The sequence below is a fragment of the Lepidochelys olivacea genome (genome assembly GCF_965140295.1).
Source record: "Lepidochelys olivacea isolate rLepOli2 genome assembly, chromosome: 12".
NCBI classification, from domain to species: domain Eukaryota; kingdom Metazoa; phylum Chordata; order Testudines; family Cheloniidae; genus Lepidochelys; species Lepidochelys olivacea.
In genome coordinates this window covers 18,499,365-18,522,020 of record NC_140422.1, presented here as the reverse complement: position 1 = coordinate 18,522,020, position 22,656 = coordinate 18,499,365, and the positions used below count along the sequence as shown (strand labels likewise).

Genomic DNA, 22,656 nt, shown 5'->3' with positions numbered 1-22,656 from the left:
TGAGACAAAATTGCCTCGTGTCCGATTTTGAGCAGCCAGACACCAGGGCTATTAGAAGAGCACAGCAAGGTATGCTGTGCATGAGAGAGGCTTTGAAAACCAGTTTCATGACTGGCCGGGCTTTGGTGTGACAGTTGTGTGTTTTTCTCCTTGATGCAAATCTGCTCCTTTTGTTGATTTTAATTCCCTGCAAACCAACCACCCTCCCCCCTTCGAAATAAAGTAACTATTGTTTTGAAACCATGCATTCTTTATTAAACAAAAAAAGGGAGATAACTGACAAGGTAGCCCGGGTTGGGTGGGGGAGGAGAGAAGGACCAGGCCACATTGCTTATTGTAGCCACACTACAAATCAAACTGTTTTAGTGACAGCCTTCTGTTGCTTGGGCCATCCCCTGGAGTGGAGTGGCTGGGTGCCCAGAGCCTCCCCCCACCACATTCTGGGGCATCTGGGTGAGGAGGATATGGAACTTGGGGAGGAGGTCAGGCGGTTCTACAATGGATGCAGCAGGGAGTCCGTGCTCTTGTTGGCTTTCCTTCAGCTGCACCAGACGCTTTATCATGTCCGTTTGCTCCCCCATTAGCCTTAGCATCACCTCCTGCCTCTGCTCTTCACGCCCTGCCTTTGCTCTTTGCGCTCACTTAATGCTTTCCTAGCCTCTAACACTGAATGCCTCCATGCATTCAGCTGTACCCTATCAGTGCAGGAGGACTGCATGAGCTTAGAAAACATGTCATTGTGAGTGCGGGTTTTTTTTTGTCTTCTAATCTGCGATAACCTCAGGGACGGAGATGATAGGAGGAGCCTAGAAACATTTGCACCTGGCGGAAGATAAAAAAGGAGAGTAAAATATAAGATGATACATTTCTGAGAACAAAAGGGGAGACTCTTTCACAGTAAATCAAGCAATTCACAGCAGACAGCACATGTTCTTTACGTACAAGGTCGCATTTTGCCTTTTATATTGAGCACCTGCTGGTATGGGGACACATCACACATGGCTGGGGAACAGAATTCAGTTTCCTTACAGCCACGGTAAGACAAAGGGTACGTGGCGTTGGCTTCTTATGCATAACATGTGGGAATGGTTTCAAACTTCAGCGCCATCCTTTCCCATAGCAAGTAATGGGTTGGATTTCACATTTAAAAGGAGGGGCTGCGGTTTTCAGATGGATGTGCAGCACACATCTCCCCACACCCCACCGCATGGCTATTCTCCGGGATGATCCCTTTTAGCCAAGCGCAAACAGCCCAGCATGAACGGGGTCCTTTTACTGTTCCCTTACAAAAATCACCCTATTTCAACCAGGTGACCATGAATGATATCGTTCTTCTAAAGCTAACAGAGAAAGATATAGACTGAATGTTGCTTCAATGTGACCAAAACCCAGGACCATTTGCTGCCATGCTTTGTGCTGCAATGATTCCAGAATACTTTCAGAGTACCTGTACCTCCAGGAGAGCTTCATGGAGATGTCCCGGGAGGATTCCCGCTCCATCTCCGGACATGTGAACAGACTTTTCCCAGTAGCTGTACTGGCCGCGAAGGCATCCCAATTCTTCAGGGCAAATCAAACATTAAACACTATTGCTTTTAAACCCTGTACTGTAGTTACAAATGTGCACTCACCAGAGGTGCTCTCTAGCTTTAGGGTTGAGGATCCCGCCTTCGGAGGGTATTGGCTCCAGGGTGATGAAAAGGTCCTGGCTGGCGGGGAGAATGGATTCACTGCTTGCCTGCTGTGCATTCTCCTCATCCACAAAATCCTCCTCCCTGTTGCGTGAGACTTCCCCCTTGCAGGTGTCCACAGACAGTGGTGGGGTAGTGGTAGGGTCCCCTCCTAGAATGGCATGCAGCTGATCATCGAAGTGGCATGTATGGGGCTCTGACCTGGAGCGACCGTTTGCCTCCTTTGTCTTTTGGTAGGCTTGCCTGAGCTCCTTAACTTTCACACAGCACTGCTGTGTGTCCCTGTTGTGGCATCTCTACACCATGCCCTGTGAGATTTTGGCAAATATATTTGCATTTCTTCTTTTTGATCGGAGTTGGACCTGCACAGATGCTTCTCCCCATACAGCAATCAGATCCAGTGTCTCCCTTTTGGTCCATGCTGGAGCTTGTTTGCTATTGTTGGGGGGACTACGTGGTCACCTGTGCTGCGGAGTTTGCCACACTGATCAAACAGGAAATGAAATTCAAAAGTTCCCAGGGCTTTTCCTGTGTACCTGGCTAGTGCATCAGAGTTCAAAGTGCTGTCCAGAATGGTCACAGTGGAGCACTCTGGGATAGCTCCCAGAGGCCAATACTGTCGATTTGCATCCGCACTACCCCAAATTCGACCTAGCAAGGTTGATTTTAGCACTACTCCCCTCACCGAGGAGGAGTACAGAAGTCGATTTTAAGAGCCCTTTAAGTCGACGGAATGGGGTTGTTTGTGTGGACGCATTCATTTTAAAATTGACCTAATGTGGCTAAATTCGACCTAACTCTGTAGTGTAGACCAGGCCTAGAAAACTATGATCCCTGCCCTGAGGTTAATTGGTTTGATAAACTAAGATACCATACCAGATCACTCCCTGGAGCTATGCACACAGAAGGGGCCCTCCAGGCATAGATGTCCCTGCCACCTCTCTACCATCTTAACACCATGGATATCCCTTGGTGGAGTTTAAGATCTGCAGGCTTGGAAAGGGTAGGGCAGGACAACTGGGTTTCTGCTAGATCCTCCCATTCTCACAGGGGAAACAACCATAATGTACTTATGCAACTTTCCCTTATACACTGGAGAACTGGGCTTTTGAGGGGGATTCTATGGTGAAAGGAGTTCCTAGCAGCCTCTAGTAGGTCCCTCCAAAATAGATAAGAATCTTGGGAGAATTCTGGAGACTGAATTCTGCAGAAGAAGTCAAAAGAAATTCTGCAAGCATCAACTCAGAGAAATTCTCTCTCTCCTATGCAGGTTATTCCAATCTAAGGGAGAAACTGGCTTGTAATGCCATTTGCCTCTTCCCTACCCCCCAATGGGGATTATCTCCTAACATTTTGAGGGAATGCAGACATATTAAAAAAATTGGAAAGGCTTGCTGACATACACAAAAAATGGAGGGCTCTGTACTGTTTTGTTCTACCTATAAGGACTGAACTGATCTGGATATGAAAAAGATAGTTGGTTATTTGCAGTTAACTTTTTTATTTTCATTAAGAGTTGTATTCATTTGGCAAAATGAAATGCAATAAATAAGGAAAAATATATATAAAAAACTGAAGTAAATCTTACAAAGTGAAATATCCTAATGAGAAAGCATTTTGTATTTCCCGGATCTACCTAACTTGCTTTATTTACAATTACAAAAAACAAATTTCTTTTAAAGAAAATCTTGTCAAAACTGTACCTTGTGTCTTCTGTGCCACAGCAATCCCTTCCACTACAAGTATTGTTATTAACAACACTGGTGAGAGAAACAGAACAAGACAGACATCAGTAATGAAAGCAGAAACCAGAAGTCTTTCTGCAGCCCTTACTCAGGCAACACCTAAATGAATCCAAATCACGAGTCAAAATACACATACCGGTTTATTAAAAGCAAATCAGTTATTTTAATTCCTAGGAAACTTAGTGCTCGTGAAAAGTGCTGGATTTACAGTCCTGAAGATAAAGGACTTTAATCTACTTTTGAGACAAAGAAGCTACTCAACATTCAGAGCCGTAGGGATGTTCCATATAGAAGTAGAAATTGAAGCATCTGGTATTTTCTTTGACAAAATCTTATTTACAAGGAACATACAAAATCCTGCTCCTCTGAATGCAGGAGGAATCAAGAACACAAACCCCAAGCCTCTGTTGCCAATATCAGACCCAAAGTACTGTTTAGTTTTCCCAGGGTCACTGTGCATACAGGCTAATGCTTGGCCTTCTTGCCTCTCTCTGTTCTAGTCTGTTCTCAGTTTGTGTGTTCTCTCAAACCCTTCCCTGCCACACACCCCTGCTATTCACAAAGCCCAGTGGCTATGGGCTAGTTTCTGGGCAGACTAAGGGTACGTCTGCATTATAAAGAAAAACCTATAGCACCAACTCTCAGAGTCCAGCGCAATTGACTTGGGTTTTGCTATTTTTTAGCCGCACAGCTATGTAGATGTTCCCACTCAGGTTGGCCCCTGGGCTCAGCCACCCATCACCATCAGCAGATTTCAGAGCCCAGGCTCCAGACCAAGTGGGAACATCTATATTGATGTTTTTAGCCCTGCAGCTCAATTGACTCGGACTCCAAGGTTCAGTGCTCCAGGTTTGTTTGTTTTTTTGATGTGTATGCATAGCCTAATATTGAGCAGCATGGTGTTACTGTGTTTGGAGGACGGATTGCAATTATGCCACTATAAGGGCAGCCGTTTCTGTCTAAACTAGCATTAATGATGCACAATACAGTGGTACAGAGTTTTACTCTGAATGGGTGCAATTGCTAGAGCTCACAACCTTTGTGCACCACTGCAAGCACTCATATATGCTAATAAATTGTGTTACTAGTGTGGCAGATGCTTGCACCATCAGCCTTTTCAAGTATAGGCTTGTTCCATGTTCTCTATTTGTATAGCCCCCCCAAATACAACTGTCGGATGAGGTCACCTTTGCTTCTCAAATTGCTTGTCTGTGGTCTTTAGGCTTTTCCCATGCATCATGTGAGTTGCAGCATGAGCATCAACAGCACCTATAGAGAAAGGATTCTAATCCAGGTCTCTGAGTGAGGCCTGAATGGGGCTTTGGCCTCAGAGTGGGGAAGGTCTGGAGTTTAAGGATAATTTACCTCACCTGGGACAACTCAAGAATGGAATATTCCTAAACATATTCATAGGCCACAAGAAGTAAAAGTAAAGTAAAACCAAGCATATTAGAAAAAGTGAGGGGAAAATATTCCAACGAACCAACCAACCATTTAAAAAAAGCAGAATCATCTTTGGGCATGTATACACTAGAAATTTTTGCCACCGCAAATTACATCATCTTAAAGTTGCTGCAGTTAGTATACCACTTGTGCATGTGCAAACTTAACTCCTTGCGTCAGCGCTGTGTGTACTCACCAGGAGTGCTTGTGTTGATGAACAGTGGATACGTATCAGCACACTGTCTTCTGGGAAATGTTGGCAATGCATGGTGGGGCAGAAACGAGTCACACGGATGACTGGGAGCAAGGGGTCAGTTTCCTAGCATGCAACTTTCACCATCCCAAAATGTCATCTACATCCATGATATTTTCCCCCTTTTAAAAAAATCCCAAACACCTGTGTGACCATTCTTGCTATCCGCCATTTAAGACCGACGCGTAGAGTCCGCACAGCTCTGCATTAATGTCACGAGCGTTGCAAGCACAAGATGCACGATCCTCTAGTATTGGCAGAGCTGCAACAACAACAGAATTGGGGGGGAACATGACAATTTCATGGAGGGCAGATGGCTGTGGGACATAGGGAGAACCAATTCAAGGTGGTTGGTGTTTCTGGAGCAACCGCAGGTGGTTGAGTGCTGCTTACGGGCCCAAGAAGCAAGCATTGACTGGTGGAATTGCATCATAATACAGGCTTTGGATGATGAGCAATGGCTGCAGAACTTTCTGATGTGTAAAGCTACATTCCTGGATGCATGTGCCAAGCTCACTCCAGCCCTCCCGCACAAGGACACCAGAATGAGAGCGGCACTGACACTGGAGAAGTGACTGAAAATCCCACTGTTGAAACTCGCAACACTGGATTGCTACCAGTCAGTGGGAAACCATTTTGGAGTTGGAAAATCCACATGTGGGGGGGGCAGTGTCATGCAAGCGTGCAGAGCCAGAATTCATCTCCTGCTACATAGGACTGAGATTCTCAGCAACGTGCAGGACATAGGGGATGGATTTGCAGCAGTGGAGTTCCTGAATTGAATTAGATGGCACTCATATCCCTATTTTGGCACCACACTACCTTGCCACAGGGTGCCATCAACAGAAAGGGCTACTTTTCTATGGTTATGCAAGCATTGGTGTATCACCAGGGATGCTTCACCAGCATCAATATGGGTTGGTCAGGGATGGTGCATGACGCTCACATGTTTAAGAACTGTGACTGTTCAGAAAGCTACCACCAGGGACTTGCTTTCCCAACCAGTGGATTACCACTGGCGATGTTGAAATGCTAATAGCAAACTTGGGGGAGCCAACCTACTCCTTGGTGCCCTGGCTCATGAAGCAGTACACCAGCCACCTTGACAGCAACAAGTAAAGATTTAACTCTGGCTCAGCAAGTGCAGGATGACAGTTGAATGCACTTTCAGTAGACTGAAGAAATGCTTGCATTGTTTAAGATTGATTCTCAGTGGAAAAAAAACCATCCCAATGGTTATAGCTGCCTGTTGTGTCCTGCATAATATCTGTGAAGCAAAGGGAGAAAGTGTCACCTCAGTGGAAGTGGAATGGCTGTCTGCTGAGTTTGAGCAGCCAGATACAAGGGCTACTAGAATAGCTATATTTGGTTGGGGAGTCTTTGAAAGAGCCCTTTAACAGTAAGCTACAATAATTCATTGTGGTGTATTGTGCTCTACTTGTCCCTGCGGTTTGATGACTGGTTAGGAATTGTGTGGATCATGGGGCAGATCTATGAATATAACAGAATCAAGGCACCTATTAATTTTTATGGTGTACATTTAAGATGGTATTTGTTACTGGTCCTACGAGTTGTGTCATACTCAACAATAATTAGAGCGTTCTTTCAGTACTGGTAGACATTCTGCAGCATATGTTGGGAATGTATAAAGATGAATTCTTTTCCAAACAATAGAATTTTATTGAGTAACAAAAACAGGGCAAAAAAAATTCTGTGCAAGTTAAAAGCAAATACATTAAAACTTAATAAATGTATGGAACAGAGCTAAAGAAGGTGAAGGAACATTCATGTCCATTTTAGATACACACACTGATCTGTGAGAACCCTGGTTGCAGTATGTGAAGTCAGCATAGTCACAACAGAAAGTGAAAGTTAAGATTTAGAACTCCATTCCCTTACTCCCTAAAGTTTTAAATTAGACATGCTTATTGACACTTCTATGACTGTAGGGCAACGGTACTGAATACTGGCACCATTTTCCACGGGCGGTAGAAATTTTAGCTGATACCTTACTCGACGGTGACAAAGGCACAGAGAGCACAGCTGCTACTGGCTTCCAGAAGGCACCTGCGTCCATATGTTGCTAGCCCGTTTACTGCAATGTTGCCCAAAGTTATCTCCAACTGGCATGGGAATGCATCCTACTGAGGAGAGAGAATAAGGTAGCCATCCTTAGAAGCCTAAGGGAGAGGATTGCAGAGTACCTCCATGAAAGTTTCATCGAGATCTCTCAGGAGGATTCAAGAGACATCCCTGCATACATAAACAGCTCCGCATGGCCCTCCCCTCTAATTGTACAGGGGACTGAGAAGCAGATAAAAACCTCTACCTCTCTTTGTTTTGGTGCTACCTCTTCTAGTAGGAGTAAATTAATGAAAAGTTGATAGCTGTGTCCTGTTAAGTTGGGGGTGCCATCAGCATAGGTGCCAACTCTGGGGGTGCTCTGCACCCACCACCAGCCAAGCTCCCCTCCCCTACTTCCTCTTCTCCCTCCGCCTGAGTGCCACATCCCCACTCCTCTGCCTACCTCCCAGCATTTCCCGGCCACTGCCAAACAACTTCGGGGTGGGGTGGGGAGAAGGAGCGGGAACGTGGCATGCTCAGGGAGGTGGTGGGAAGAGGCGGGGCTGGCGCTGGCATAGTCAACTGGGCAGTTTTGTGCAACCATGGAGGGCTTCTAAGATGTGCTCTCCAACCTGGGCAATCCGGAAAAGGCATTTTAAAAATTCATAGGGTTTTAAAGGGTGGAAGGAAGGGCTTCCTGTATCTGTGACCCCTCAGCAGCAAAGTTCACAATTGTGACAAGACCAGTCAGAGTCAAACATTGTGGGACAGCTGCTGGAGGACTGTTAGGGTCAACATAGGTAATGCAGAGTCTACCCTCGCACTGCATCAACCTCAGTACATCAACCATGGCTCAATGCCGCTTGAAGAGGTGGTGTTACTGTGTTGCCGTAACACAGCACTTACATCAGTGGGAGACAAATTTAGGTATACGCATGTGCAAAACTAGGCTGACGCAAGGCAGCTTATGTCAAACTAACTTTGTAGCACAGACCAGGCCTCAGTCCTAACCCTGTGTAGTAGCTCAGCCAGCCGAGGCATAATCTCGCCATTCCAGAACAATGAATTGCATTTACTCAGAGGTTTGTCATCTTTCATGAGGCTCTCCCCACCACCCTCCTGTCAACATACCAGCAGCTCAGTGGCTCACACTGAATCAGCCTTTCCCCACCTCCCCCCTGTGATTTTCCCCACATTGTTTTCTACACAGCTGCCAGTTGTAAGCTTTGAACTCTTAGACATGGTCAGGGTGGGTTTGCATTGGCATGTAAGCTAGGAGGTCATAGATCATATTCACACAGATACTACCTGAATGTTAGCAATGTAATCTGTCCCCAAAGCCTGATTATAGGTTCTGACTTTATTCAGGGTTATATGCATCTCTGCTCTCCATCTCCTATCACTTCCCATAATAATTTACCTATACAGGTACCTGCCTTCCCTCACAGACAACAGTTTTTCCCCCTGCTGGGCTGGATCATTACTGTGTAGCCTTTTGTGTCCCAACTGATTTATGAATCTTTCAAACGAGGGTACCATTCCTAGAGGCATCTCTGCCTCCCCTGGATTAATTCAGTCAATAGGACAGACTCGTCCATAGCCTCCAAATCCCCATGTGTACAGTGATTCCATATTGTCATTAATATGAATCTATAACAAATATAATTTCCCAACAGACGGTATCCCATATGTTACAGATGGTAACAGCCCTTGATCACAACTCATCTGCCTTGGACTTGGAAGAGGCATTATAGAGAAGAAAGTCTATAGCCCATTATTGGTCCCCAGAGCCAAGTTTTTCCACTAGTTAATTATTTAAAAAAAAATTAAACTCACACACAAAAAAAGCTATATTTTTGACATTTTAGTTTTCAGAGTCTACGTTGTCGATCTAATGGTATTTACTTTCTCTTGTACAGGACAAACTCCATTCTGTTTTCATATCGTTTGAGTCTTTTTGTTTATATCTTTTTAAATTGTGAAACTCAAGGACATGTAAATGTTCTACAGAGAGACTAATGATAATGCATATTTTTGTTCCAGATATATATTTGAACTCTAACCTGTTACAATTTTTCTCCACAAAGCAGCTTGACAGCTGCTATAAAATTATCTTGATTTTGATAATTTCTCTTCTATATTGTCTATAGGAACAGGAGTGCTAAACTGAACTTGGCTTGTATCTCTGTATTAGGTATAGTTCCACAATTCCATGTTAATAATATATCCATGCTGTGCTACTGAATTTATGGTCTCCTCTAAAAGATGCAGCATGTCTGAGCTTCTGCTGGGTAAGGATGCAGCAATCTCAGAGAAATCAATTTTACCCCAGTTTTTATAGCTTTGTACTTCTTCCTACAACGCAAAAATTGGACAGAGTTTTTTTCAAAAAGAATGAATCACATATCATTAGAAAAATAGAGACTTTTCATAATTAATTCAGTATTTCAGACAGCCAGTTTCTCTCTTTTTAGGTACAGATATCTACTATGGCTGTCACTTTTATTATATGCCTTTCCCCCAGCCTTTAAAAAAGAATCAGTGGGTGTCAATGTTTATTTCAGTGGTACTTGCTCAGTGCCTCACTTGCATTCTGAATGAAGACAAAACTAGGCTCTATATTTCAGTGCCACTATCCAGTGATTTCCCTTCTTTAAAGGGTGCTGTTACAGAAACAAACCTCCTGGAGGATTTAAAAAATTTGATTGGTTTTCACTACAGCTCATGCTGATTCTATAAATAGTTGACAGCTCTGTGTGCACGTGCGTGTAAGAGAACAGGGCACATATTCTGCAGAACAGCATGCAGTAGCAAATAAGCTGGCAATTACAGCAGAAAAGTGGGTTAGACCAGCAGTTTTCAAACTTTTTGAGCAGAACCCTCTCTTTGAGTTACAATTTTTGGTTGTGCCCCCCCCCAACCCAGACAAAACAGACCCACAGCCAGGGTGGCCCACGAAGGTGAATGGGGGTGGATGTGGCACTCCCTCCCCAAGCCCCACAGAATATTCCTCTGTGCCCCCCTAAAGGGGCACTGGGTGCACCCCACACTTCAAAAACCTCTGGGTTACATAGACATTTGCTTGCATTTACTTAATATAGGGCCACACTCCCCCTTTCCATTCATTCCTTATCCCTCCCTATTTCTTTCTTTCTTACCTTCTTCCTCTTTATCCTTATTCCTTTCATCTCTTGCTATCAGAGACTCTCAGTCCTTGCAGATGTTTACAAGGCATCCTTTCACTGTTCCTCCTACCTCTGGTAATTATATAAGGGAGAAGGAGCCTCAGAGATGGAACCACATCAGCAGCGAAGACCCAGTTCTCTCAGGCAGCAGTTCTCAACTGGGGGTCTGCAGCCCCCGGGGGTCCGCAAACTGGTTTCAGGGAGTCTGTGAAGCAGGGTCAGTGTTAGACTGGCTGGGGCCCCAGGCAGAAGCCCCGAGGCCCTCCCCCCGAACCTGCAGGACAGAAGCCCCAAGCTAGAGAAAATCCAAGATCCTGTTGGAAGGGGCATTAGTGAGATAGATCGTTCTGAACTAGTCTCCCAGTATGGCATTTAGGGCTCAGAGCCACCATTTGGAGAAGATCTAAAGAGGTCCTGACTACTTGCATTAAAGGTCTCATGCCATCTTCCAAAAACAAGGCAGTTAAATTCCAATTTATCAAAGATAACAGTCATTACACTGTATCTGACTGAAGTGCCCTGCTTTTATAATAGGACACAGTATTATTCTTTCCTTCCTTTTTTAACCTATTATGTAGAGTTGCTCTGCACCAGAAAGAGCTGCATTTCAGTGGGAGTGCAAAATGAATTCATTATAGTATATAACCCCAAATTCCACTCTGATGCACACTGTACAAGGGAGTAACTGTCTACAAATACTGGGTGTATGTGGCTAGTGCATATGATTAGTTTCTCCACACCAATTCAAGACCACATTGTACAGATCTCAAGGATTTGGTTTTTTAGACAGTCATGGTTGGTTGTGGGACACCTAATAGAAGAAAGTAGGGGATGGGAGGCAGCTGCTTTAGGGGATGCTCCCCTGATAACCCTACAAATCTTTAGTTAGCAAAGATCAGAAAAGTTAATGCTACTTTGAGACAGCATCAATTCTGCCCCATGATGTGTAAAACCCAAGAGAGGCTGCTGGGGAACCACTGGCAGTATCGCTATTGAGCCAACCACACTTCCAGTGGGGAAGAGAGGACTGCAAAGGCACTTCCATTGTACATGGATCTGGCATTTTCTGCAAATCTCAGTTCCCTGGTTGTGAAAGGCCATGTTGCCTGCTCATTCGACAGCAGGAGTCACATTACCAAAGGAAAAGACAAGTAATAGATCGCACACATTAAAAAAAGAGGGCTGTGAGCTTTTGTTTTGTTTTCCTATCACTACTTTTTCTTTTTTCTCTCCTTCCTGACTTTGCGTGGAATCATTTAGCCACTATAGCTTTGGGATTCTTCAGCAGAGAAGGCATTATGATATATATTTTTATTCATTACTACTACTCAGGTTTTTTAACAGGCCTGTGTTGTGTTATCAAAATATTCATCTGAAATAAATTTTAAAAATGCATTGTTGGAGGGGGAGGGGAATGGCTTCTTTGTTAGCATTTTGTTGAATCATTTTAGAGAATGTACAAGAGATGAAAAATAAAATATTTGTTTCTTTATTGAAGTACAGAGAGTTAAAGTCACAAGCATCTGGCATCTTTGTATATTAAAAATAAAAATGTAAGTAACTCAGTTTTGCTCTAAAATAGATTGCAAGAACAAACTGAGTACTGAAGGACAGTGCTTAAAGAGATATGAGTGCATTGGGCACTTGATTTGACATATGCCTGTTCCTATCTGGTGAGAAGCATCCTCCTGATTCTACAGGCACAGCTCCACACTCCCATCTGCTGCATGGCATATCTCACCTCTGTGTTTACTGTGTGCTCTGGGGATTTGCACATACAGAGCCAGCAAAGAGCAGAGATGAGAATCTGCCATGTGGCTCAGAGCAGAATCTTACATCAATAATGTCAATGCGGAATCTGCACATGCAGGGAAATCTGAATATCAATCTTGAGAGCAGCCATGCAGACCTGAGAAACAGTATGGAAAAATTCTATTTTTAAAAGAAACACTTTGTCACTTAAAGAATATTCTATCTATATCTATATCTATCTAGTGGTAGTCAGGATCCTAGGGATAAGAGTGATGCAGACACTGCTTACTGAAGGGTTCACTGTTTTATCTCCACGCTAGACCTTCTGTGCCAGGAAGTACCAGATATACATATAGCACAGACACAGTAACTGGTGAAACACAGGTCATAGATGTTACAGAGAGCCTTGCCAGGAGGTCTACTATTCTCTGACAGATACAGCAAAGAATAGCACATGCTTAATCCTAATGGAAACCAATTCTCCCCCTTTGGGAGCAAAGCTTTTGCATATACATAAATCTAGCTAATTTGGTCTGTGAAACTAACATTAATCCTAGCACGCTGTAACTGCTAAGAGGACTACCATAGCACACACATCCATTGATTTTTCTATCTATGTCCAACATTAATTTTAGCTGTTAACGTAGTGGGGGCATTTACTGTACACAATATCCCTTCTCCTTCCCTCCTCTTCTCCTTGTAGTAGCTCCTAGAAGCCCTAACCACCATTCGTCCCATGGTGCTATGCACTGTACAGATACCCAGTAAGACAGTCCCTACCTGGAAGGCATACCGTCTAAATAGACAAGAGTCCATAGGAAGGTAAAGACACACTGTGGAGTTTGATGAACAAATATCCTGAACACGGGGTCATCTCTTTTCCTTTCAGAAAGCTGGTCTGTGCACAAATGGCCTGCTTCATGCTGTGTTTAGCTCAGGAAACGGACAAGTGGTAACATCTGGGTCAGTAAGAATTCCCAGTCTACTGCCTCATAATTACATTGATTCTTGTGGTTTACCTAATGCACAGTTTCCCCATTTTCTTGTGGTCTCACAACATATTGCAAGCTGTTGAATGAGTAGGCATCAGAGCAGGTGACTAGAGTTTACCCCATGAGTAAGTAGCTCTAGTGGTTTATATTGGTTTTCTATGTTGCACAGCTCTATGTGGCAAGGGAATGACAGAATATGGTAGTAGTTGAGCAGGTGTGAACCAGGGGAAGATAAGTCTTTGCTGGTTTGTCATTCACCTCTGCCTCGAGCAGGAGTGGGCAAAATATGGCACACAGGCTGGATCCTGACCATCTAACATTTCAGTCCAGCCCGCCAGGCTCTTTGGCTGCCCCCTCACGATCTCCAGCGCAGCGGGGAGCTCAGGCAGGCTGCCTGAATGCCATGGCCCCAATGGGAGCTGTGAGGATGGTGCTAAGGGCAGCGCACAGAGCTGCCTTCCTCCCACCACCAGGGGTGCACAGAGACATGCCAGCAGCAGCTGGCCACTTCTGGGAGTGGCATGGGGCCATGGCAGGCAGGCAGCCTGCCTGAGCCCTGTTGTGCTGCCAGCCAGGAACCACCTGTGGTAACCACCTGTGGCTCTCGCACCCTCTCCCACATCCCCAACACCCTGCCCCAGGTCAGAACCCCCTCCTGCACCCAAACTCCCTCCCAGATCCCACACCCTCACCTGCACCCTAACACTCTGTACCAGCCCAGAGCTCCCTCCTGCACCCAAACTCCCTCCCAGATCCCGCACCCAAACTCCCTCCCAGATCCCGCACCCCTCCATTAATATAGTGGCAATGTGCGGCCCATGATGACTTACCAAAACTCGTGGAGTGGCCCCCCCTGCAAAAATTATTGCCCACCCCTTGCCTAGAGCAAATCAAGTTTTCAGACTTTTTTTTTTTTAATTTTGCACTACTAAAGCCTTATATCAAAAGTGAGCTTCATCAGCTTGGAAAGCTACTAGCACCTTCCCAAAATGCCAACTTTGGCAAGAATAAGGCATGCCAGTGAGATGTTTGAATGCACCCAGAGTTTTGTACATACTCATGCTGCAGTTATATGTCACTCCAGTTGTTTCCAGGATAATTCCTCTCAAGACAGCTAGAGAGGCAAGTGGGAGCTCACTGAAAGCAAGTTAACTGGTTTCAGGGAGTAAATACAGTTCTCCCAACCTCCTTTACTCAAAACCAGTGGCAGATCAAGCCATGCCTGAATGGATAGACTAATCCACATTTCTAATGGTCACCTTCAGTTTTCCTCAAGAGGGACAGCAAAATTTCTTACTCCCTCCTCCCCCAGAAATACACAAGCAACTGTAGGGTGCCTTGTTGTTTCAGTCAATGCAGTCCTGTTTACCCTTGACACATCCACAAGCATATCCTCTGTTGGAAGAAGAAAAACGTTCAGCTTCCAAACATGGGCTTTATTTTGTGAATGCATTTTTGTTCATTGTTTCTTCAGGCTGCCTGTGGCAGTGGGCTGCTGGGAAGGCTGCATATACATGATGTGCTGGCAAGGGGGCCCCAGAAAATTACTTGTTAAAATTCTGCCATCAAATTAAAGGGATGTCAGGGTGGTTTCCTTGCTGTTGATAGATTTTACCTGCTCTCTGGCTATTGCTAGAAAGGACTTATTCCTGGGATTCCTAAAAATACTTCTGAAGAGCAGGTGTTTGATTTACCATATAAAGCAGGAATAGAACAGATTAAATACCTGACATTTACAAAGACAGGTACAAAGACTAACAGCGGCTTGGAGAAAGACATCTTTCTGTTCCCTCCTATTTGCATCCTCAGACTTTTTCCTTTACTATCAGTATAGTCAGTATATTTTTCAGGAGGGGGAATATGCCCAACACATTTCCAGCAAAGTCCACATGAATGAATTTGTTTGGGAATTGCTGTTGCCTCACACCTTGTTTGAGAACACAAGTTTGTCTAAATGGAAAAACGAATGATTTTTCACAGTCCCTAACTCCTGCTCTCCATGAGCAGACAATGGTCCTGGTTCCTGGGTATTATCATAGGCAAAGGAGGGAATTTTTGTGATGGGCACTTATTAAAACATTGGTTTTAACAGTGCCACATATCAGAGCAGGGACACTTACACAGGGTCTGTCCTGTAAGAACCAGGAAATGGAGTGGAGTTTATACCTGGTCAAATAAATGGGGAAAACCTTCACAAAAAACAGTTGCTTTTTTTTTTTGTTTGTTTAAAATTTCCTTTAAAATTTTTATTTATTTTACCAGTTCCAAATTAAGCTAGTCTTCAGATCTTAGGATATGAATAATTGCTGGTAATACATTGAGACAGGCCACTTACATGGTATTCTATCTAATTCTGCAGATACTTAGAGACAAGCAAATTGGTGGGAAGTTGTTCTGCATGGAGGAGTGTGGCAGCAAGCTTATTTATAAGGCTTGCATCCCCATAGTATTTAGGGCACCATATATAAAAAGAGCATGTTTTGTTCCAAGAGGACACATGCAATTCAGGGTATGGTTATTTCCTTAAATTAGATTATTTTGTAAATAAGATTTTGCCATTTCAGGAACAATTATACAGTTTTCAGTAGTAACTGCTCCCAGAAAAGCACTCTATCTTCCACTGCACTGAGCTACGCAATTGAGATAGGTGAATATCAGACAGATGGAATGAGAAGCTGCATATTTTAATCCTTCTGTAAAGTCTCTCTCCATAAAATAAATTGGGGAAAAGAGAAATAGAAAATCATGGCTTTTTCATTAGTTAAATGATGATTTTTATTACATATTTCAAAATCTCCCTTAGCATCAATACTAGATCATTCTCTGTTCTCATTACAATTGTGGGGGCATGGATCAGCATTCACATCGCACTCCCAGTCAGTTCCCACCTGGGCCAGGTTGGAAGTTAATAATCCCAACAGTGGACCAAATTCGGTTATGAATCCTGGTCACATGCCACCCGAGGCACGTTGTGCATATGCCAAGACGACTACAATTGTGCAACCGAGTCACACACTGAATTTCTATAAATATAAAGAAGTTCTCAATAGTTTTGCCGTAAGATTTTTACCCAGTGCCTGTGCAGTTTTAGGGAAATTAGTAAATCAAATAAACCTTTGATTAAGTTAAACTACTATAAGAGAGCAATACCCTTCATATACTTTTAAGCTTGTAAATGCATTAACAACAAGAATGAAAAATACCACCAAGCATACGTAGGCACAAATAAAGCTGCTTTTGGGGCCCAATCCTGTAATTCACCTCCTGCTTAACTCAATGGGACCTGCTTGGTACTCAGCATTTTTAAGCCTTGCTGCTGAGGTCATATGCAGTTCCCATTATTTAAGTTCAAAATAAAGTTTTGTAATTTCTTGACTGCCCTCATTCTGAAATTTCCTTCATTTAACTTCACTGGGCCCTTGTAGCTCTTACTTTGATTTATAATTGGACAAATGACAGTCTCCATATCTTTAAATATTATTTTCTCTACTTAACTTCAACTTTATTGGCTCATTGTAGCACCTTTTGAATCTGAAAACAGCAAGATGGGATTACAAGCCTTAAAGTGGAAAAAAGCATTAATCTCCGTTTATGGGTAATTAGGTATTAAAAATTATGCCAGAATGCAAATGATGGGCTGCGGAGAATGGCAGTGTTAATCACACCAATGTGATTTTAAGGTCCATGCTCTTGCAGCCTGCCAGAAATGGAAGTTAAATACTTGTGCATCTCTGAAAAACTGGGAATGCCAACTTTCAAGGGGTACAAATGTTTACTTCTAGCTCTGCTGTTTGAGAAATACCAGACCAGAAAAATCCCACTGATCCCTCTGGCTAGCACTGTTTTTTCCACACTATTCCAGGATTTAAAATTTACCAAGTACAATCATCAATTCATAATTTTATGTCAGTATTTATGTTTTTGGGTTTTTTTTTTTTTTAATTTGAAGGGGTTTGGGTTTTGTTTGTAGGGAGTGTGTGTGGTGGGGAGAGATGCATGGGCTGACCAAGGGAACAAAACCACCCTTAATCTGCTACATTTCAGGGAAAATAAGACGCACTAAAACTAAAAAGATAGATATATTTAGTTTCAGGTTCTAAAGGATGAAGGAATCATGACCTTAATTATAAAAAGAGGCCTATGTCTCCCCCCTGAGAAATTCAAAAGAGTTGTAATATGCTATTTTAGAGTTTCCTCCTGCACTTGACCAGCTATGTTCCACGTACTGCACGTCAATCAAAATGGCTAGACCAGAGCATTTGAAGATCTCTGAGATACGGTGAGGTGAAAGCATGTCACTTTCTCAGGCTAGTGGAGTATATAGGTTCTCAGATAAAAATCCCATTGGGAATTGGAGTCTGGTTGTTCACACAGAAGTAGTGTGCATCACTAAGAAAACAGGTCAGCATTGGTTGGGCTCCACTTCAGCAAAGCCTGCAGTGGTCATAACCTTAGCACTATCCTGCTCCACCATTTCTTCCAATAAATATTGGCTGTCACTTGGTGGAGCAAGGTGGGAGCATATTAATACCAGCTGCCTCAATAGACATAAGAATAATCTTCAGATCTTTTACTCAGTATTGTGTGTAAGTGGCATTAAAATCAGATTTGGGGGGTTATTTAAGTCACAGCCTGCATTACTGATAGTGAAGAAAGTCCATACAGTAAGCCCTGAGCAATCAGAATAAGATAAAAACTACAAACTGAATGATGGCCCTGATTCTTCCCTCAGATTTGCAACCCAAAATTTGTTTGATGGCTGACAGCAAAACACTTGTGTGTTTCACAACGCCAAGAACAGAAGAGCAAAATGTTCTGAAATGTTATGGAGAATGATTTGCCACTGAAATACCGTCAGATCTGATGGAAGATACTAGTAATTAATATATGTTCAAAGCAGGACTCTCCCTCAATTTCAACAGGAAGTTCTCTTAAAAACAAAAAAGATGGCAAGACAGCCCAGTATTCTCACCAATTCAAGTAAATATTTTGCAAACTTTTAAAATCCCTTACAACATGCAACTTAAAATAGTAAAGATTAATTTGAGAACTGCTCATAACAGTTCAGGCACATAGTTTTAATTTTAAAAGTGTTTATAGGAACCTCATTTTTACTTTGTATTATTAGATGTAATAATCTGGCTATAGAAAGATTTCTTCTGGAGAGGACAGAAGACAGCACATGATGTCAAGTAATCAGAGGCAACCTCATTTTTACTTTGTATTATTAGATGTAATAATCTGGCTATAGAAAGATTTCTTCTGGAGAGGACAGAAGACAGCACATGATGTCAAGTAATCAGAGGCAATTTCTGGAGTCAGGGATGAACAGTGTATTTAGAATTAAGAGCTCACTAACATTTCAACTCTGTGCAGTTTATATATTTAACTGAGCATATTCAAGTCACAGACACCAAATAAAAACTCTTACAAAAGAAACTGAAAAGGGTCTCCAGTAGATTGTTATAAGATTTTCTTGAGACTCTGTAGTGTTTATAGAAGATTGTAGACACACACGTCTTAGGAGACAGTTTACACCCACACATACACAGGAAGCGCACCCACTCTACACATGCAGGATTAATTGCATTTGGGAGTATAATTCAAGAAGCGTTTATGCCAACTGTATTTTATGAACACAGTTGTCTTCAAGAGAATTTAAAAAAAGTCACTGAAACAAAGATTTTAGATTGAAGACACCCTCCTTTGCTGTCTAGCAACAGCAGAAGAATGTTAATGTAATAATTAAAGAAAATACATTACATTAAAGACAAAACATGATATTTGCAATAAATATTTACCTAGATGTAGAGGTAAATAAATGAGAAATAACTTAGTTTGCCAAAACAACTGTAGTGTAAGAAAAAGAACTGCATGTGATACGCATGTATTTTGGGTTTACAACAGACTTCTTTGCAACTTTCATATCATAGATCACTACACAAGAGATATTACTTTCCACCTGCAGTATCTGCCTTTGTGTTTTACCCTGTTTCAAGCAAGCAAACATTCCTAAACAGTATTTCCTAACAAAATGTTCTATCATTTAAACAAAGGATCAAAGGCTCCCGGATGGTTCAAATCAGCTATTGCTACAAAAGATACAAAATGCTGCAAATTATCTGTGAGGCAAAGTTAACTGTCAGGTCTGGCTTCATATAAAATAAACCTTCCTCCCCACTGTCGAGATACATAAGACATGCTATCACAGACACTGAGATGCTCAGATAAGGAGCCTGGTCCTAAACCTTTACCTCTGAACATGGAGGAGTAAAACTGAAGAGAAAGCCAAAACGAAGGTGGATCAGGAGGCAGATAGAACTGGGTAGTTTGTGACACTCTACTGATTGTGTGTTATTTTGCTAAAACCAGATCTTGCGCTAACAAGAGTGATAAATACCTGACCAGAGACACACAGCGTGTTGGAGTGTTAGCAAAACAGGAGTAGTTTAGTGGGAAAAGGAGGAATATGGAGTTCTTGATTTTCCTCAGATCCATACTATGCATTTCAGCAGTCACTGTTACCATAACCGTCCCTCTGGTCACCCCCACCCCCACCCACTCAGCAGAATAAAGGCAGCCGGCATCTGGCAGGGCTTCTGGATGTGTCCATACATGGTCCCTTCCCCACCACTCCCTATCCTGTTCTCATATAGCCACATATTCAGAAGTGGTCACTCCTTTGGGGCCGTCCAAGCTCCGACCGCGGGGCCCGATTTTCAGAGCTGCTGAGCACACACAGTTGCCCCCAGCTTCAGCCGGAAGTGCAGGCACTCAGCACCCTGAAGAGCCAGGCTCTGGTGTTTCCCGCCGGGCCCCCAACAGCAGCAAAAGCCACTGGGCTAGGGGTACCCTGAATACTCAGCTCTCCGCCCACCTGGGCTCAGGACGAAGCCTCACCCGAGCTCGGAGAGCAGGTAGCTGGACAGGGGAGAACCAAACGCCCGGGCACCAACCAGCGTCCGGAGCAGGGTCTTGCTCTGGAGCGGCCGCCCAGACCCTGCTCCCGAAGAGGCGAGGAGGACTAGAGCGTGCACAGCCGCCGGGCCCGGGGAGCCGAGGGAGAGGGCGCGGCCGTCCCGGGGGTTGGCGCAGGTGCCGCCGCCCGTCCCCACGCTCTTCCCGCCGCGGGGCTCCTACCTTCCAGTACCGAGCAGAGTTTGTCCAGGGCCATCTTCTCTCCGGGGCGGGGGCGGCACGTCTCTGCCGCTCCTGGCCCAGGACCGAGCGCCGGGGTGGCAGCGAGTCAGAGGCGAGGCATAGCCACGTCCGCACGGAGCCAGGGGCGCCGGAGCGCAGCAGCGGGGGAGCTGCCCGGTGGCTGGTGCAGCTAGGCGGGTTCAGGTCTCCGCCCTGGCCATGGCCGGTGCCCCGGGCTCAGGGGAGCCGCCCCCCTGGCAGCGAGTTCAGCCAAACCCCTCCGAGCCTGGAGCCTTCGCTGCCGCCGCGCTCAGTCCCATCGAGCGGGGGGTGGGTGGAGGCTGCCGCCGCACAGAGTGCCGGGGCGCGCTGCTCCCCCCGGGGTCGGCAGCTCGGCGGCTCCCGGTTCAGCTGCAGCCGCTCACTGAAGCTCATTTAAAGGGGGGGGTGTTTGCCGGAATGAGCCGCTTGTACGCATGTTCCCTCCCCCTTCCCACGCCAGCAGGGCCGCTCCCCTCGGAACCCGCCCGGGCAGGGGGCGCCCCACACAGGGCTAGCGAGAGGAAGGCAGCGGGTGCGAGGGGCGGGAACGGAGAGCTGTGAGGAGGACGAGGGGAGGCTCCCGGCGGGCACGTCCCAGCCCTGGGGCGAGGGGAGGCTCCCGGCGGGCACGTCCCAGCCCCGGGGGGCGCACAGGTGCCGGCAGCCCTGCCCCGCTCCCAGGGATTTCCCCCTCTCTGGGGAGGGCCGTGTGGAGCACGGGCAGTGAGGGGGAGAAGGTGCTGGGCCCGCCGGGGCAGGTCCCCGCCGCTGGGGAGCCCACGGTGAGGCAGGAGCCCGCTTCCTCCCTCCTTCCCCCCCCCAGTTGGCCGGGGTCCCTGCCAAGCGAAGGGCGGTGTCCGTTCAGGGTGGAGCAGGAGCAGGTCCCCGGCGCCCGGTAGCTGCAGAAAAGCAGCGTCAGCAGTTCGGGGAGGCAGCGTGTGGCCGGCGCGGCGCCTCGCCCCGCTCCATTGTGCCGCCTGCAGCGTCGGGGCCGGGAAGAGCCCCGCGCACGCTGCTGCCTGGCGGGGAGTGACGGCTAAAATGGAGCGATGATTTTACATGGAGTTAATAAAAAGGCGCACTTAGCTGGCTGCCTGGCCCCGGCTCCCCGCTCTCGGGCTAGCTGGCGCGGGGGAGCTGTCAGGGAAGGGGGGAGAAGAATCTCCTCAGGCAGCGAGGGAGGCAGTGGGCTGGCTGGAAGGCACTTTCGTCGAAGCAGGGACATGATTATGGCTCTCAGCTGAGCGAGGAAACCGCGGGTCGTAGAATCAAAGCCTGGCCAGCAGAGAGACCTGCCCTGTGTCTACAAACTCGGCTTGGTTGAGTGAGCGCAATGGACGTGTTCGGCCGTTTCAGGCTTGTGGTGCTGAGCTTTTTTAAACAAATGATGGAGACATGAAATGGCACGTAGCGTGTTTCCACTCCAGCCACTCGCGGCTCGGAGGATGGGCACAGCTGTGAGGGGTTAGATTAGTAACGGGCTGTAAGTACTCTTCATATGCGCGCAAGTGCTTTCTCAGGTGAGCAGCTGGGCGGCACATGTAAATTCATTTAGTCGTTTTCCGTCTTCTTCAAATGTCACAAGTGAAATACATTAATTGGGGGTGTCTCCGCCTAGTTCACAGTGGACGTTTGCCTTCGTTCCAAAAGTACCCCACTGTTGGGTGGGCTTGACAACCGTTTGTTCAGGAACCGCAAGTAGTGGAATAACAGGACTCTATCAGGTCATAGATATGTGGAGAACCTTGCCTCAAAAGAGTTGCTAGTTACTGCAAGTTTTCTTTTGTTTTTATGAGCATAACATATCCTCCCCTTCGCTGTTAGATTCTCCCCTTAGAGGCTTCCCACTATTGCTGCTTGTCCCTGCAAATTTGCTACTATATTTTGTGCCATATCAGACTACAGGTGATATGTCTATCATGTTTAAAATTAGCATCTGGTCCCCTTTAGTCAAAACAAAAATAGCATTATCAGTTTCTAGAGACTGTTTAGTTCAATATTTGCATTTTTTTCCCAAGGGCAACCCATGCAGTAGTGTATTGTGTTGTAGTTCTAAACTTCAAAGTAGTCAAGAGCACCCTACTCTTGGTCCCTTCCTGCATTTCACCTGTCAGTGTTCCAGTACCTTATGCAGCAATTTGGAACTGACTTCAGAGCTAATAAATCTAGCAAACTGCCTGCAAATTAGATGGACACTTGCAACTGTTGTATTTTACATATATTTTGTACATATGTAGTAGTAGGATTTAAAATTATATAAAATACAAACATAAAATCCTAGTACTACTACACTGTGAAGCACAGACTCTACTGTGGCCATCTCAATGCAAACCTGAACTTGTTTTTGGC

The 22,656-nt window shown here is 45.1% G+C and overlaps 1 protein-coding gene and 1 long non-coding RNA gene across 4 annotated transcripts in view; one reads left to right on the top strand and one right to left on the bottom strand.

Annotated features, from left to right (window-relative positions):
- NETO2 (neuropilin and tolloid like 2) overlaps positions 1–21,361 on the bottom strand; it is a 49,794-nt gene extending 28,433 nt beyond the window's left edge. The window contains exons 1-2 of one of the 3 annotated variants that reach the window (XM_084644491.1): positions 20,266–21,361; positions 3,395–3,451 (exon numbers count right to left, since the gene is read on the bottom strand). In XM_084644491.1, coding sequence (XP_084500617.1) covers positions 3,395–3,451; positions 20,266–20,299 — 91 coding nt within the window. In that variant the 5' untranslated portion in view covers positions 20,300–21,361. The remainder of the gene's footprint in view (positions 1–3,394; positions 3,452–20,265) is intronic. The other 2 variants (XM_084644490.1, XM_084644489.1) reach the window with 2 other exon arrangements.
- LOC311528952 overlaps positions 1–22,656 on the top strand; it is a 151,882-nt gene that overhangs the window by 109,226 nt on the left and 20,000 nt on the right. The gene's annotated exons all lie outside the window — the stretch shown is intronic.